This window comes from Balearica regulorum, chromosome 10 (genome assembly GCF_011004875.1).
Source record: "Balearica regulorum gibbericeps isolate bBalReg1 chromosome 10, bBalReg1.pri, whole genome shotgun sequence".
Classification (NCBI taxonomy): Eukaryota; Metazoa; Chordata; class Aves; order Gruiformes; family Gruidae; genus Balearica; species Balearica regulorum.
In genome coordinates this window covers 7,402,226-7,418,197 of record NC_046193.1, presented here as the reverse complement: position 1 = coordinate 7,418,197, position 15,972 = coordinate 7,402,226, and the positions used below count along the sequence as shown (strand labels likewise).

General features: G+C 45.5%; 1 protein-coding gene across 1 annotated transcript in view; it reads left to right on the top strand.

Moving 5' to 3' along the window:
- Nucleotides 1-15,972, top strand: part of LOC142603124 (uncharacterized) — a 342,240-nt gene that overhangs the window by 46,443 nt on the left and 279,825 nt on the right. The window contains exons 5-8 of the mRNA XM_075761903.1: nucleotides 508-579; nucleotides 1,171-1,304; nucleotides 2,308-2,548; nucleotides 5,913-6,031. Of these exons, the coding sequence (XP_075618018.1) occupies nucleotides 508-578 (71 nt within the window). The 3' untranslated portion in view covers nucleotide 579; nucleotides 1,171-1,304; nucleotides 2,308-2,548; nucleotides 5,913-6,031. The remainder of the gene's footprint in view (nucleotides 1-507; nucleotides 580-1,170; nucleotides 1,305-2,307; nucleotides 2,549-5,912; nucleotides 6,032-15,972) is intronic.

The window sequence follows — 15,972 nt, the reverse complement described above, 5'->3', positions numbered from 1 at the left end:
TAACCCTCAGACTTTTTACTGCCAGAATTATTTGGGGATTTGAATAGCTTCATGCATTTTTCCATGAATTTACTGTTTTCTGTAAAACCAAATGAATGACCCAGTTCCCTTATGGTCAGATGGGACCTGCAGCGCAGCAGCTGAGGGGTGAGAGGTGCCTTGCAGAAGTGAGGGGCTGCAAGCAGACAGGACTCACTCTGCCAATTCTCCCCAAGTGCTGGGAGTGATGCCGTAGGGTATTAGAAATGCTACTGTCATCTGAAGGATGTTTCATGCTGCCTGAGACTGGAAAAAAAAATCTTTTCTGGGAACTCAAGCCTGAATAACATAACGAATCCATGTATTTCTTGGTTTTCTCTGTTATCTCCTTGTGCTGCCTCACAGCACTCTCTCTCCCCCACCCTTTAGGGTGGTTGTGGTTGTTTCCAGTGCGTGACCAAGGGAGTGTTAGACACTTCCTTCTAAGGAGCACACACTGGCCTTACCTGCTGCTGCTTTGTCTTGCAGGAAGTGTGACTCGCACAGATCCTGCTGCTTATCTCATGTGGGAGAAAGAAAATTTCTTCATCCAGCAGTGAAGTAGGAGTGACCACTTTTACGTAGAGATGGGGCTTTTCAGTGGAGGGCAGGGCTTTGGCTGCTGCTGTTTGTCGTGATGTGCAAAACCCTCCCATCAGAGATGGGATCCTCTTGTGCTAGGCATGCACAGATTGAAAGAGATTGTTCTAAATCACAAAAAATGTTAAAATAGATAAGGGGAAAGCTGTAGAGGATCATTGACTGTCCCACATCCTTTTGGTGGACTAGTAGCACACGGGCCCAGCAAAGTCAGTTCAGCGTGCACAAAATGAGTTTCTTAAGAGAATAAGTGTCCAGTGCTCCTTTGTCTCAAAATATCTGGTTTTGGCACATCATTGCAATAGTCTCACATGCATGCAGCAGATGCAGCCAGAGAAGATGGCTGAGCTCATCATTGCCACAGTGGTTTTTTGTTCTGTTAGTTTTCTGCCAGCTCAGTGAACTGAATTGGCTCATGGAAGCACCTCCAGTGCCAGAAACATCAGTGTGCAGAGTTAACAGTGGAATCACAACCAGCCCTTCTGACAGCTGTTACATTAAGCCAGCCACCCTGGTTTTACACACTCCTCGTGCCTCTTCTTCCCTTCACAGGTGGGTCCCTGGGATCCCTGAATTTGCAACAGTTCTCCCTGGTGAGTGAAGAAGTAGAGGCCATGCTTTCCAGCGCAATCCATGCGGCACTGTTTGCCACTGCTGAAACTGTCTGCATGAAAGCATGCAAGCAGGTGGGTAGCTCACAGCTGGAGGGGGACTCCCAAAGTGAGAGAGAGGAAAACAAGGAATGTTTAATGTGTGTTTGAGGGCTGCTTCACAGAAGATGGCCCTGCAGTGAGAATTGATGAAGACTTAAAGTCCTTCATGGGTTTATTTTCTATCATGGATGAGGAGTGGGCTTCAGCCTGGGTTTTTTAATCCAGTGTATGCTCTCTCCATCCTGGGGCTGAGATTGCAGCACCTCCTCAGCACAGTACCTGAGGCAGCTCTTAAATTGTTTGCCAGACTCATGCAGTTCTTGCTAGAGCTAGGGTTTCACCTCCTGTTCTTCAGGCTAACAGCAGGAGGTGGATTGAAATTGCAGGGTTTCCTTCCACACTTTTTTTTTCTTTCTGACGTTTCATCACATCTCCCTGCTTTCAGGCAGGCTGATACAGCATGAAACTTTGCAGGAGGAAGGCTTTGTAAAGTAGTTAAGGATTAGGAAGTGATGGGTAGATTGCCTGAGGAGCTTATGGTGTTGTCCTTGGAAGCTTTTAGGAAGAGGTTGGCTATACGCTTCAGCCATGCTACACACGGCTGTTTTAAGATGAGATGCGAACTGCTTGTCTTTGCACCATTCCTTTACCTCTGCTTTGCAAACAGTGCTTGCTTAGATAATCAGCAATGACAAATGCTTATGGAATATTGCAATTGTGTGAATAACCACCTAAGAACTATTTGGAAATAGCTGCTCTTGGTATTCTGGGTTTGAGCTTCCAAATAAGCAAGCAAGATGACGACACATGTTCTCTTAGCTGTGGGTCCCCTTTGCTGAATGGGCATGGGCAGCAAACCCGTGCAGAAGCTGTTAGTAATCCTTGCGGGCTCTGATGTGGTCACACTGAACCAGAGGCTTTGTGTTATATGTGAATGCAATGACTTGACTTTCTAATATTTGGTTGGCTTTAGAAACCATCTTCCTTTTTTCCCCTCTTGTTTTCTTTCATTTCTCGTTGGTTTGGACTGTTTTAGTGACTAGAGAGGAATGTAGGCTTCTCGGGAGCACACAAGCTGATCTGGTCTTCAGCAGTGTCCCTCCTCTGCATACGGACAGAGGAGACCTGGGTGGAGAGAATCTGTCATGAGGCTAAGGAGAGCCACAGGCATGAAAGAAAGCCTCTGAAACAGGATGGAGTGACAGAAAGGCTGCGTTTTCTCTGGGGATCTGTGAATCGCATGAAATGAGATGATCCTGCCACCTTTTCTGCAGGAGGTAATTGCATGTTTTGTGTGTGCTTTCCTTGTTCTTTGTGACCCAAAATGTGTTTCTCTTCCCAGCCCTTAGCTTTTTTTTTTTGTTCTGAGTCTTTTGATTTGTTCTTTCTTGTTCTCTTCTACTCTTTGTGCATGAAGCACAGGCCAGAGGTGCCTGCTACCCCTTTGACATCATCTCAGCACGAATGATGCTAGCCAGGCTTTGAAACAGAAGCAGCTGCAATATAGGGCCTCCCCAGCAGGTCTCCCATCCTGCTTCTGTTCCGTCTCCGTGCACACATCCGGAGGAGCCAGTCTGCTTGCAATGCCATGGCTGCGGCTTTAACCAGCCAGAAGTCATCTGAAATTTGCCTCCTGTGACACTGAGTCACAGGAGAGAGGAAGGTCTTGATTCACTGTCTCATGGGAAATGCTCTGGCTCCAGGCTTCCCTTAGCATTTCCTCACTTAGACACCAGTTCAGCAAAGCTTTTCAATAGAGTTCATTGAGCTGCTGTCTAAGCTTACTGCCTCCCCCCTCCAACGTGACAGAAAGTGTCCTTGTGGCACTGATGGTTGTTTCCTGAAGAAGCGTCAACTGTATGAAGTGGAGTTGGTTGCTTTGATATTCCCTATTCATGGCGGATACTAAAAATACTTGTTAAAAGTCATGACTCTGGTGGCAGAATTTTTTGTTCTTTTCAGTTTTTGCAAACTCTGTCACTTAGTAGTGGGGAAATATGAATGTATGATGGAGAGAGGGTTCTTTTTTCCCCACTGCCAAAAGAAATGCAACATTTTAGGGAGAGAGGAAAACTTCCCATTGCTTTCATCAGTAATCGAAACTTCAGAAAAAGTGTCTACCTCTTGCTTTTTCTACCATTCTGGAGGAGATTTTTCCACTTAGCCACCTTCTTGGAGGTGCTGGCCAGCTCTGCGTTGGCTTTGGTTCAGAAGTGTCTCTGATCTGCAAAACTGTCCTGGAAAGATCACCAGAATAGCCTTTCCTGTGAGATTTATGCTTCCTGCTGGGTTGACAATGCAGCCGGATTTGGTGGGATTTCCCCCGTGGTGAGGGGGACATGATGTGGCTGCATGGTAACTGAAGTCTCAGGCTCCTCCAGAGTAGAAGAGGAATCTGTGAAGACCACGTTCTACTTAAATATTTGAGGTTTTCACACTTGAGGGTTTTACTAGCAGGTATTATTTTAAATCCTTCCTGGGTGGAAGGCAGCCTTTAGTTTTGTCAATCTTACGAAAGAAATTTAGTGTTTGGAGGGAGTATTGTGCTGGGACTCCAGACAACTGTTTTGGGAAAACTAAGAATATAACATCGGCCATCTGGCCATGGCTGGGCAATGTTGCTTCACTCCTTTATTCCTTCTTCAATCTGCTGTTGGCTCACCTATGGCAGGTAGTACAGTCAGAGGTACACTGATAGTGTCACTCAGACATCAGGTGCTCTGATGGTGTGGCGGGCCACTGGATGCCTGTCTCGGACATACAGGGAGAGGACAGTTCAGACAGGTTTTTTAATTTCCTCCCTTCCTAACCAAAAAGCTGGAAGCCTGTAGCTCCAGTTGTGCAGGAGTGGGTTGGGACTCAGAGTACCCATTCATTTTACATCGGTGCACCAACTGCCATTTGAAGGTAGTGTTTCTGTGTCATTCAAGGTGATGTTGAATCCCTAAAGCCTCTTTCTAAATCCTTGGTGCCTCCTGTCTCTCTTCCTGAGATCTGCTGTGTTGCAAACCTCACTTTTATGGAACCTGCCAGGCTGAAAGGTGCAGCCTGCTGTTCAAATCACATTTACAGAGGGCTCATGCTAGACTTAAGCCTATATTATGTTTGTTCCTCTGTGATGCTTATATTTCTCTTGTACTTTGTCTGGGAATTCAGATTGTGTGTCTTGGCCGGGCTCAGTCATATATGTTTAATCCCAGCTCTCCTGCAGGGACTTGCTAGGGAACAGGAAGTAAATGGAGTGTCTTGTAGAGAGGACTTGTAGGGAGAGCTGACTGCCAGCCAAAAACCCCATCTAGTTACAAAAGCAGCTGTTTCAGCCCAAAGAATTTGTAAGCAGAATTATGTTCTTAGCACCTCATCATGCTTCCTGCAGGAGCTTGGGCTGTCAGACAGGTTTTCCATCCTGGTAGGCTAGGAAATGGTGTGTGTGTGTGCTTATTTAGATAAGTTGTTGAATAGTGCTTGGTGATCGCATGGCTGAGAGGGCTGCATGTGAGTGAGGGAGGAGAAAAAGTCTGCAGGCATGAAAAGAGGAATGCTTGGGCCAAATCAAAACTGGACATTTGGAGTCAAGTTTCAGCCTTTTTCCTGTGCCTGCTAATTCCAAGCCCCAACTAGAGCAGTTTTTCTAACTTTTGCAGCTGGATCTGGAAGATGTGTGTGCGCGCATGCCTCTGACACAGTAGAAAGCAGAAATTTTCCTAGGCTGTGATGCACAGTCTACCTGGAGGACTGGCTTTGTCCTGGCTCTGGAGTGGAGGGGCAGGTCCCAGCTCTCCAAGCATCCATCCTCTCTGGAACCTCTTCTACATTGAGAAGTACCTGGTGTTAAAAAGAGAGAGTGTAGTTTGGGAGACACTATTTGGCACAGGAAACGAGAGAGACCTGCTCCCTATTTCTGACACAGAGGTCCCACCATCAGTTCTCTTATGGAAAAAAAGTCCTCCAGATCTTGACAACAGACATGAGGAAAGCAGATTTGTTTGATCTAACAACACAGTTAAATGGAGTGGGCTGGTTCCCCTTTGCTCTTCATTTCCCCACTGGCCCGGAGAGGGAAAATTCCTAATCTCACCACCTAGACATGCCCTCTTTGCTAAGCCTCATCTTGCCAACATGGCTTGTGTTGAGGCTGTGGAGAGCAAAGCCTGGCAGCTATTTTTCTAAGACTGTAGCAATCCTTTGCCAGTGTCCCAGCATCCGCTGTGGAGCTGCTGCTTCAGGGTGCTGGCATGGACCTGCAGGAGCCTTCTGGGCAGGTCCTAGCCAGGGCTGTCAGCCCTCCCCTGCCCCAGGCGCTCGTGCCCTCACCAAAGGAGTGACTGAACCACGAAGAAAGCAGTTCTGACACAATTTACAGCCCAGCGTGTTAAGATAATGCCAATTGGTGCTGCTTGGCTGCACTGGCTGCTTCCTTCCTTCCTTTGGGTTGTTACTGTGTGGGGTGACAGCCTGTTCATGATGCTGCTGTTACAAATATGGTTTCCCACTGTGATTGTGAATGGTATTGCTGTCCTGGAGGTAGACCATGGTACCACAGTTCACAGAGAGATCTGGGGGTTTTCTTTTTCTGCCTGTTTATGCCCTTGCAAGGCCCATGGGACTCTCAATTATATTCTCAAAATTCTCAATCTACAGTTTGGTCCCAGCTGGCTCTGTTGTGCTCTGCATCAGCCTCCAGAAAGCCTGTGTCATGGGACAAGAGACCTTTCAGCTGGAGAAGTCAGTCACTGTTCAAGCTTGGCCCAGATCCTTAGGTAAGGGGTAAATCTGCCTTTGTTTCTCAAACACAGCAGTAAATGGCAATTTCAGGGTTGTGGATGGCAGCACAACCATGTAGTGCAGAGCTGCTGGGGGGGTATATGTCCTCACCTCTGCCCACATATGTCTCCCCTTGGGGAATGGTTACAAAACTGTTTCTCTGCAACTTTGATGGCACTTGCTGTCTTCTATTGCACTCCCTTTTATATTCATAACTTTGGTTGATGATGGCAGTAATTCAAGAGTGATGTTACAAGCAGTGAAGTGGCTGGCTGCTTCGGGCCACTGTTTCAGAAAGCTCCAGAAACAGGGTGCTTGGGGAATGTTGCTGGTCCTAAGCTGAGGCTTTATTGCTATGAGCAAGCCTTAATTACAAAGCAAATGTTACTTCTAGACCTGATTGAATTCTGTGGCACCCTTACACATGCAGCTGGATGCAGTATACTGTTCTTCCTGGCACAAACCGCTGGGTATCACTTGCTGTGTCAGCCTCAATGCAGGGGTGAATTGCATTGGGTAAATGATGCCTGTGTATGGATGAAAACCAGATGAAAGCATAATGTGAACCAGCAGCTAGAAATTAAAGTTAGATAAATGTAAGCTAGAAATAAGGTACATGGCTTTAACAGTGACTATTTAACTGTTGGCACCAATTACCAAGGGATACAGTGGTGGTTCTGCCACTCAAAGCCTCTGAAGAAACCATGTCTTGCTATCTCAGCTAGAAGAATTTTGGAACATCAGGTGAAATTCAAGAACATTTTTACACAGGAGACCAATATGAACATTCCTGCTGCCCTCTTAAAATCCAGAAATCTAAAAATAGTAATTTTAAAGACAGTCGGCACTCTTTAGAACAAATACTGCTGTTCTGTGACATTTCCTCTTTCCCTCTCCTTAATGCTGTTTTGCTAACATGTTACTCTGAGCTGGTGGATGGTAATCAAAACTGGCCATAAGCTGTGTTCATTAAATGTTGCAGTATGTCTGTATAATGTGGAGTGGTAGTTTATGCCCAGATGTGACAAAGGGGCTGCTCTACAAAGAGGTTTCATACTGAGGTCATGGCTTGCTGAGCATTCCTTTTGGTAGCAGTATGGTCAGAAGCTTCTCCTTCCACTCCTGCTCCTTGTCTGCTTTCTTGTTTGTTTGCTGCTCCTTTTTTTTTTTTTTTTTTTTTAAATAAACTTTCCAACACCATGATATGTCAGAATGTGATTTCCTTCCAGCTGCAAAGACTTTCACTGGGTGGGAGAGAATGGTCATGGCCAGAGATTAACTGGGACCTCAGCCAAGGCCCTGGGCAGTGGTAACGTCACTGCACTCACTGCCTAGGCCAGGGGTAACTGTGCGAGGGGTGCTGATGTTTAAGGAGGTAGGGCAGAGAGTGATCTAGTGACTGGAAGGTCCAAACACTTTCTTGATTTGACCTGAGATTTGGGAAATTAGTGGTTTTGAATCCTTGTGATCCTTGAATGGCTTTAGGCTATGAAAGGAAGTTTGGGCCTCCTGAAATGCCCTGTGCCACAAACACAGCCTTACTGTGAAGGACTGTATTAAAATTGGTTTCCTAATTGAGTTTTTGTTTGCTGGATACTTACTAAGTGTGAGAAACCTTCAAAATTACTCTAAATGCTCATTTGTAGTTTTTTTTAAAATTTGATTTTATGCGTCTCTAATCCTATTACCTGTTTTGGGTTTAGTAAAGAAAAACCCCTCCAACTATTTCCTTTGACTTGTTGAACTTAAGGGTGATGTCAGTGTTGTAAACGAATACCAAAGTATCGCAGCACTATGGACGTGTTGATCCTCACAACAACCAGTGAACTGCTCCAGGCTAACCAGGAGGGTGATAAAACACGTCTCCACTTAACTATGTGCATCTATGTAGGAGAAATATCTTCCCTTACCTGATATTAGCCAGGAAACCCCTCTGGCCTGCCCTGAAGGAGTGGGGTCCCTGAAGTCTGTGGATTGCTGGGCAGGTTATGATGAATGCTTCTGTTAAGCTGTATTCTGTAAATACACCACCACCTTCTCCACCCAGTCGTTGCCCTGCCATCTCCTCCCCGCTCTCCCAGATCTCTTCTGCATTAAAAGAAATTAACAATTACAAGGTCAAACTTTCGAATTCCTAGGTGCTGCTTATGTACGCTGTTGAGTTGAGCAAATGGTATTTGAAAAGTGCTAAGGATCTCTGAGATCAATACAATAGATTGTGAGATCAGCTAGACCGATGACACCCTCACAAAGAAATGGAGAAATGTTGGAGGTCAAAGGTTTGAGTAATGGGATGAGGAAGTTACAGCCCCATGTCTGAGTCATGATCTCTTATTTTGCTCTTCTGAGAAGGGGATCTTTGTGCTTTTAGAAGAGCATTAGCTTTGCTTTCGATGTGTTCCCTTTGATTTCAAAGGTAGGAAAACTGTAAAAGAGGAATGTTTGTCTGTGTTTTCTTTCTCTCCTTTCTGTAAAAGCCTTGTGAAAGCACAAATCAAATTCACTTCTGGAGAAAGAGGGGTAAGAGGTGGGGGAGATAATGGTGCTTTCCCACCCCAACAGTGAATTTTGGCCTCATATTGGCAAGTGACCTCTTGCTGTCATCCCGCTGTGGGTGACCTTCCGAATTGGAACCTTCCATATAAGGAGCAATGGGATATTTCCATATAAGGAGCCATCTGGGATACTTCAGCCTGGAAAAGGGATGATTTTGGGGGCAAATGTGAAAGACCTACAAAATCTGGAGTGACATGAAGAAAGTGGATACAGACTGACCGTTCCTAGCTTTTCCCATGCAAGAACTGGAGGGCAACAAATGTGGGCAGTGGGGTCAGATTTCAAACAAATGAAGGGAGGTAGTTCCAGATGTACCAGGTAATAGACCTGGAGAACTTCTCCTCAATGGCTGTTGTCGGTGCAAGGTGTATACTTGAGTTCAAAGGAAGACAATAGTGTTTGAAAGCAAGATTTGTTTGGGATTACTAAATAAACAAGCCTTCTAAGACCCCAAAAAAGTCTCTTCAGCTGAAAATAATGGAAGGCTAAGTAAATAATTTGGGTCTGGGGAGGGAAGTACCATATATTTTTGGCCTGTTCTTACTCTTTCCGAGGTGTCAACTCATAGTCTTTGATGGAGATAGTACTGGGCTAGGTGGACCCTAGGCGTGGACCCATATGGATAATGTAGGAGTTCTGAGACAATTAAACCTGGAAACAATATCGTTAAGGTTTTTTGTCCCCCAAAGGAAGCATCTGCACAACGAAAGCTTTCCAGGATGGATGATCTCCTTAAAAATGGTTTCCAGGCTATTTTTAAATTGTTTGCAGTCTCAGTGATTATTTCTTTAATTGCCCTCCCTGACCACACAAGCAGTAAATGAGGACTCAGCTTGCACAGGGAAGGGATCCCCTGAGGTATGAGGACTTCTGAGGAGGAGTAAGGCTGCCATGGCACAAGACGGGACAGAAGAGAAAGGAGAGGTCTGGGTAAAGGCACTACAGTGGGACTTTGGAAACATAATGTTTGGCAAGCTGTATGTTCTTGGAAAGTTTCACCTGGTTACAAAGTGATAGGTGGTCGGGAGAGCTGGGCAAGAGTCCACACAAGCTGGACTAGGCTGGAGTAGGAACAAGTGGTGAAAAAGAAGCTCAGAGCTGGAAGTAGTGGGCACGTCTCATTGCTCCATTTGCTCTTGAGCGCAAGCGATCCAAAGGAGCGATGCTGGCGGCAGGTTTTCTCCGAATGGGTAGCCACACTCTCTCTTCCCAGGTATGAGTATCAGCAGGTCTGACAACTTCTCAGAGAGGTGTTTGAGGGACTGCTTAATGTAATGTCTACGTGGACCCTGTGTCAGGGAAATGCATATTACCAGAATTGAAAGCAAAACTTTTTCTGAAAGCAAAACTGCAGGACTTACTCCTTTATTTTTCACTTTAAGAAGACTAATAAATTTTGTGTCTGGCAGAGCCTGCCTCTCCCTTTGTGATGGCTGGTGTATGCTTTTGCAGCCAGTTCTGCGTACACAGGGAATCAGGGAGCAGGTGACTTCAACTTAACCTTCCTTCTGAGCTTGAAGAATAAGCCAAGGCAATACAAAAGGGACCTTCTAGGAGACTTTTGCAGCTGCACAGCCCTTATACTGGCCTCATGATCTGTTTATCTTTTGTCTTCAAGGAAGTGTCAGAGTTAGGGGAAGCTCCCCCAAATGGGATGGCTTAAAAGACTGTATCCTCTGCTGGGAAGTGCACATGCTTCTTTCTTTGTAAGCTATTTGATATATTTTTCCTCTCTCTCTCTCTCTCTCTCTCTTCCCCACCTCCTCTGGCAGCAGGATCTCTGGCCATTGCATGCTTTTCATTAAATCTTTCTGAATGTAAGCTTGTATGTTCTGACACAGGGTCAAAGAGTGCCATGGCAGGGACAAAACTCAGCAACAGAATGAAAAGCTTTTTCTGGTTTTGATTACTGGACATTGCCCGTTATTCAATTACTGGACATTGCCAGTTATTGCAGAGTGTATTCCTGGCTGGGTTACAAAGACTGAGTTACATATCACCCAGAAAGGAGCATTCCATGATGCTCCTGAAACACTGAACGTCTCCTCCTGAAATGAGTGCATGTGTGTGAGTTGTGTCTTGGCCAATTTCCAGCCTCTCTAATGCTACTGTCACTCTTATCCACATGTTCTGCTTTTGCAGTATCCACTGAAGGAGGTTATTTAACTTCCGTGGCTGATATGAACAACTGCCACTGTTGTGTTGTTGGGTTTAGGTTGTTTGTCTCTCATGAAAGCCCCACGCTTAGTGATGAGCTCAAATAACCAACTGCTTACCCAGCTTTGCAGCTCTGTTATCTGAAGGTATAATCACTTCCTGCATCTTTGGCTCTGTGCTGCTGTGCTGATGGTCTGGGAGGTACCACACTGCTCTTGCAGCTGCTTTTCTTTGCCCCCAGGCAAATCAGCATGTGGGGAGGAAAAGCAGTTCCTGGTTATTGCTGTCTTCTTTCGATGCCTTAGACAGAGTCTGCTCTGTAACATGCAATATCATCCCTCATATTTCTGAGAGGGGAGGACAAGGAGCCTTTATGTCTATTGTGAAGACTGTGGAGTTTGCACCTAAGGGGGGCAGTGGCAGAACCCATCTGTAACCTCTGGGCTAGTGCAGAGAGGCAGAGGAGATACAAGTCAGAGCGGGCTGGTCCCCAGTTACCTGATGTGAGCATTTTACTTAGATGGCATGGGATCTGTGGGCATCTATCATGGTAGCTGGCTGTGATACTGGCCAAGGCTGCAGAAATAAAGTGTCAGGGCTCTGAGTGTGCCTAATATGACTTAATTGCCCTGATGAGCCTGCCATGAGGCCTCCACCCCCTCCCCTGCCCATGGGCTCAGGGGCTCCTTTTAAGCTCAGTCCATGACTTTCAATTGCTCCCTGAGCTATGGTGTAGGTGTACCTGTCTCCCACACCATACAGCAATGCCTGTGCATGGCCGTGGACTTCAGACTGGGACCCTGACTTATGGACTGACTTTCTAGTTTGATGTCGGACCTGCCTGGTGACCACTGGACTGTGTCCAACCCTGGTTACTGTCATTGGAGCTGACTCTGACCTGCAGTTTGAGTTCCTGGCTTAACCTGCCTTATCACCATGAATAATCTGGACTCTTGGTTGACCCTGGCTGCCATCCCCTGGCTTGGCTGCTGGTCTTGCTACGGGGCCCTGGCTGGCGAGCCCTGCCCTGCCAGCTGAGTTATCTTCCTTGACTCCTCATCCTGTAGGAAACTGCTTGCCCTGGCTGCTCCCTGACCCTTGAGAGGTCTCTGTGGAGGGGTGATTCTTTGGAAAGACTCATCTTGGTATGAAACACTTCCTCAACTAGCAGCGCAGCAAAACAAGACCATGTGGCTTTGGGGAAGTCCTGTCTGCCCACTGGGGAAGGTGGCACTGTGCATCAAAGCTGTGCCTTCCTTCAAATCTCCAGTGTGGTCAATAGGTTCTCACCAGCTCCTCATTAGTTGCAAAATTAATTAGCATTCTAGCTTTGGGATGTGATGTAGTTCTTAACCCAGTAGGCTGGCCAGGCAAGAGCTTCTCTATAGCCTCAGGAAAGGATGTTTGGGGATTTGGGGGTTTGTTTCTTGTTTGCTTTTTATGCTGCTGATACTTCTAGTGTTTTCTGCTGGGATCAGCATCTGGCCTGTACTATGGGGCTTGCAACCTCCCAGGACAAGAAGAGAAACCACTCTCTTGCAGAATCCTAGCTAAACAGGTTCCCTGAAAAATATGAGGAACTCATGATTGCTCGCTCCTTGGAAGCAAGATTGTGACAGATGCATTTACAGAGAAGAAACAATAACAATCAACAATAGACAGGAGGAAACGGTTCCTCTGAGAATAGGAGCCAGACTAAGGCAAGAAAAATGCTTGGGTTAGATAAGAAAGTTTTATGAGAAGGGGAGGAGAAAATGCTAAGAAAGCGGGGGTGGTAAAGGAGGGACAGGGGGTGGGGAGCAGCCACTGGGAAGGGGATGCACCATGTCAAGAGGCCACCTGTGAAGCAGAGCTTCCTCACTGATAAGACTGCAGTATAAACTGAATTGCTACAGCATCGTCCCATGGGAAACCAGGCTCATCTGAGCAAGGCGTGCATTCTGCCCTAGGGAATTCTGTCCAAGGGAGGGAGCAGGGGTTTCTTCGCGAGAGGCACTGCCACCTCACCCCACTTGCTTGGTGTTCCTGATGGCAGCTGTGCATCTCCTCCCGAAGGGCAGGTCAATACACAGAGGCAAGCGTGTGGCAGCTTCTGCCAGCTTTTGCTGTCTCGGGGGGATGGAGACAGCTGTAGAGAGGGCACTAGCTCTACCAAAGAGGTGTGCATGAGGCTTGCAGTGCAAGAAACCTCTTCTCACCTGTGATGTGTACTCTTAGTTCAAAACTGTTTTGTACTAAATCCCTCCTGCTTCCCCTCTCTTTTTCTCGCTAAGTTTGTCTCATGCTGATGGCAAATAAAACATATTTTTCCCCTTTTCTGTGAGGGTCCTTGTCAAAGTAATAACTCACACCATGTTCCTCTGAAGCTTTTCTGACTATTGTGGAGACAAATCAAGGCTGAAGAATCTTATTGTTACAGAAAATAGAGACAATTGTGTTTTTCTCACACAAAGTCACAGAAGAGTGCTGTTGTGTTGCTTGAGATTTGGCACTGGATTAAACTGGAAGTCTGGAACTGGGGAGATGTAAATAACTTGAATCAAAGCTGAAGAAAATCTTCCTGTGATCCCTTGTGAAACATAATTCACTTATGCAGATACTGGGTGTTGCATGACTCTTAATTATTGTAAAACCAGAATGTGTTCCTGCTCCTAAAACTAATTTGCTTTTTTCTTGCATTTTATGGAGCAATTTCTTCCTTTGGAGGTCTTAAATCTTGTCTATATTATTAATGTCACTATTCTGCCCAAGTAAAATGTAAAGTAACACAACCCTGATCTAATTATAAATAAAATCTTAAAATTATCCCGAGCTTATCTAAGTCTGGGCTTCTAACGTGAGGACTGCATTGAAGCTGACCTGGTGTTGGAAAAGTATTTCCAGGCATTCAAGCACTGCAGACATCCTCTCTCAAGGCTTGTTCCTACAGCCTGGACTGTCCACAGTGTCATCACAGGGAGAAAAGATGGGCTCTTAGTATGTGTTAACTTGCATGTGTACTACCAGGTCAAGGTGGATCCTAAGCTTGCCGTCACCTCTAAATTGACGTGCTAAAGTGTATACAGGACTCTTGCACGTACAAGATATCACCTGGTACCTGCTTACTGAAATCATGAATATGCATTTCTTTTGAAATAGTTAACAACCACTCAGGTGTGATGTTCTCCTCTGCTAGGCTGTCCTGAGCCACTATGGCAGGTGTTGGCTTTTTGAAGAAGCTCTGCTCCGAACTGGATGTTGCTTTAGGTGAACCCATCTCCCCCTGTTCCTCTTTACCATATGGGTGGGGATGTGGTTCCCTCTGAAAATCATGAATCAGCTGAAGATACACAACGCTTCTTGGAGGAAAGCTGACTGTAGTAACAATCTCTTGCTTCCATACACATTTTTTATTCTATTTTGAGGTAAATCTAGATTACCACCCAGGAGTTGCATATATTATCATGACTCAAAAATGTCTTTAGGGTACATTTTCTTATGTAGTGCTGATTTGCCAAATTTACCTGCATGCCAATTTGCAGATCTTTCTATCCAAGACTGAGATGACTTGCTTTCAGATTGACCAAAGAGACTATTAGATCCTGACTCTCCTATGCTGGGATCTCACAATGAGAGAGATAGTGCTGCTAGCTCCAGAGGAGAGCAAGGTTTTACATGTGTTGATCTAGAGTAATGGTAACCTCAAGCTGCCCATCACCTGAAACAGCTAGGAGGGATCCCTGCATAATCCTACCTCCCACCTCACTGGAAGATCTGTGGGATAAGAATGCTTTCCCTCAAACACTCATTCTGGCTTGTGTAAAAGGCAGGATCCAGATGCAAAACGGTTTTATGGCAAATCTTATATTCCCAGTGGGTCTGATGTTGAAAGGCTGCTACTTTTATATTTCATGTCCCTTGACAGTGGTGTTTACCCTTCAGCATATCCACCCATTTCCTAAATTAAGAATAGCTACGTGTTCAACTAATTGTTTCTTCAATATACTTCTTATGGTGGGTGCTTCCTTCCATGCATCGTGGATGCATGATAACATGTTCATTGGGAGGGGAGCTGGGAATTAGCAGCTCTGTGGTGGCCATAAGCAGTTATTTTCTTCCTTATTTGATTCTGCATGATGCTATTAACCTGATACCTGTTCTCTTCCTGGGATAAACTATAATCAGAATATGAGGAGTAGGAATCCTCTCTTCTACTGATTTTGTGTGAGCCTTAGCAAACTCTTTTGTCTCCTTTCTTGTAGTTGTGAAGTAGGCAATTAGTAGAAGTAACTTGCTTCTTGTGTCAGCATGCATGACTTGACCTGGAGACTTTTGTGTACTGAACTTCAGACAGCAATCCTTAGCTACGAGTCTGGATCTGGTACAGAAAAAAGTAACAGGTAGCTGTCCTCCAAAATGAGCTGTGGAAAGTTATGTGTAGCTATCCTTTGCAGCTCTTCCTTTTTGAAAAATATTGTCATCACTGGTTAAGGATTGCTCTGAGTGATTTACTTTAAGATGGCAACCATGTTTCTGAATACTGTGAAATGTTGGAGGTTTAAGAGAAAGGTGAAGAAGGAAAAGCAATTTTACATGCTTAAGAAGCTTGAGCACAAAAATATAGCAGATGCTGCAAAATACTGCAGCTGAGAAGTGACAATCAGGCTTTTCCAAAACGTGGTCCAGGTAAGTTTGCTCTCTAGCTGGAAGGTGTAACTGGAGGAATTATTCCAATCTCTGAACTGAGTGGATACAGTCTTCCACCATCGCTGACACTGGTGCTTTGCTGCTCCCCTTCCCCTCTTCAGTGCCAGAGGAAGGGTGGGACTGGTGGCTGATTCTCTCTGCTGTCTGACAGAAGGTGAATTCTGCCAGTACTGCAGAGTGAAATACCGAAGTTAGCTCAGTGTGCGCCTGTTGCTTTACAGGACCCTTGTGTTGCATAGGAGTGAGCAGCGCTCACATGGGGTATCTGGCTTCAGCCCAGAATATGTAAGGGTGCATCTCCTTCTGCACCTCAGAACATCGGTAGGAATAGGCTGTGAGGCCAATACCTTGGGGTATGGAAAAAATTAGTCAGGAATAATGTTAAGATTGATAATGGGAACGAAACGTTAGTCTTCAGCACAATTATATGAACTCTGGGTTGAAAAATCTGCTCCTCAGAAACTGACTGGCTGGTTGATCTCTGTTCTTATCTTTGAGATATGTTGTCAGCTTTTCCACTGACCTTCCATGGCTTCTT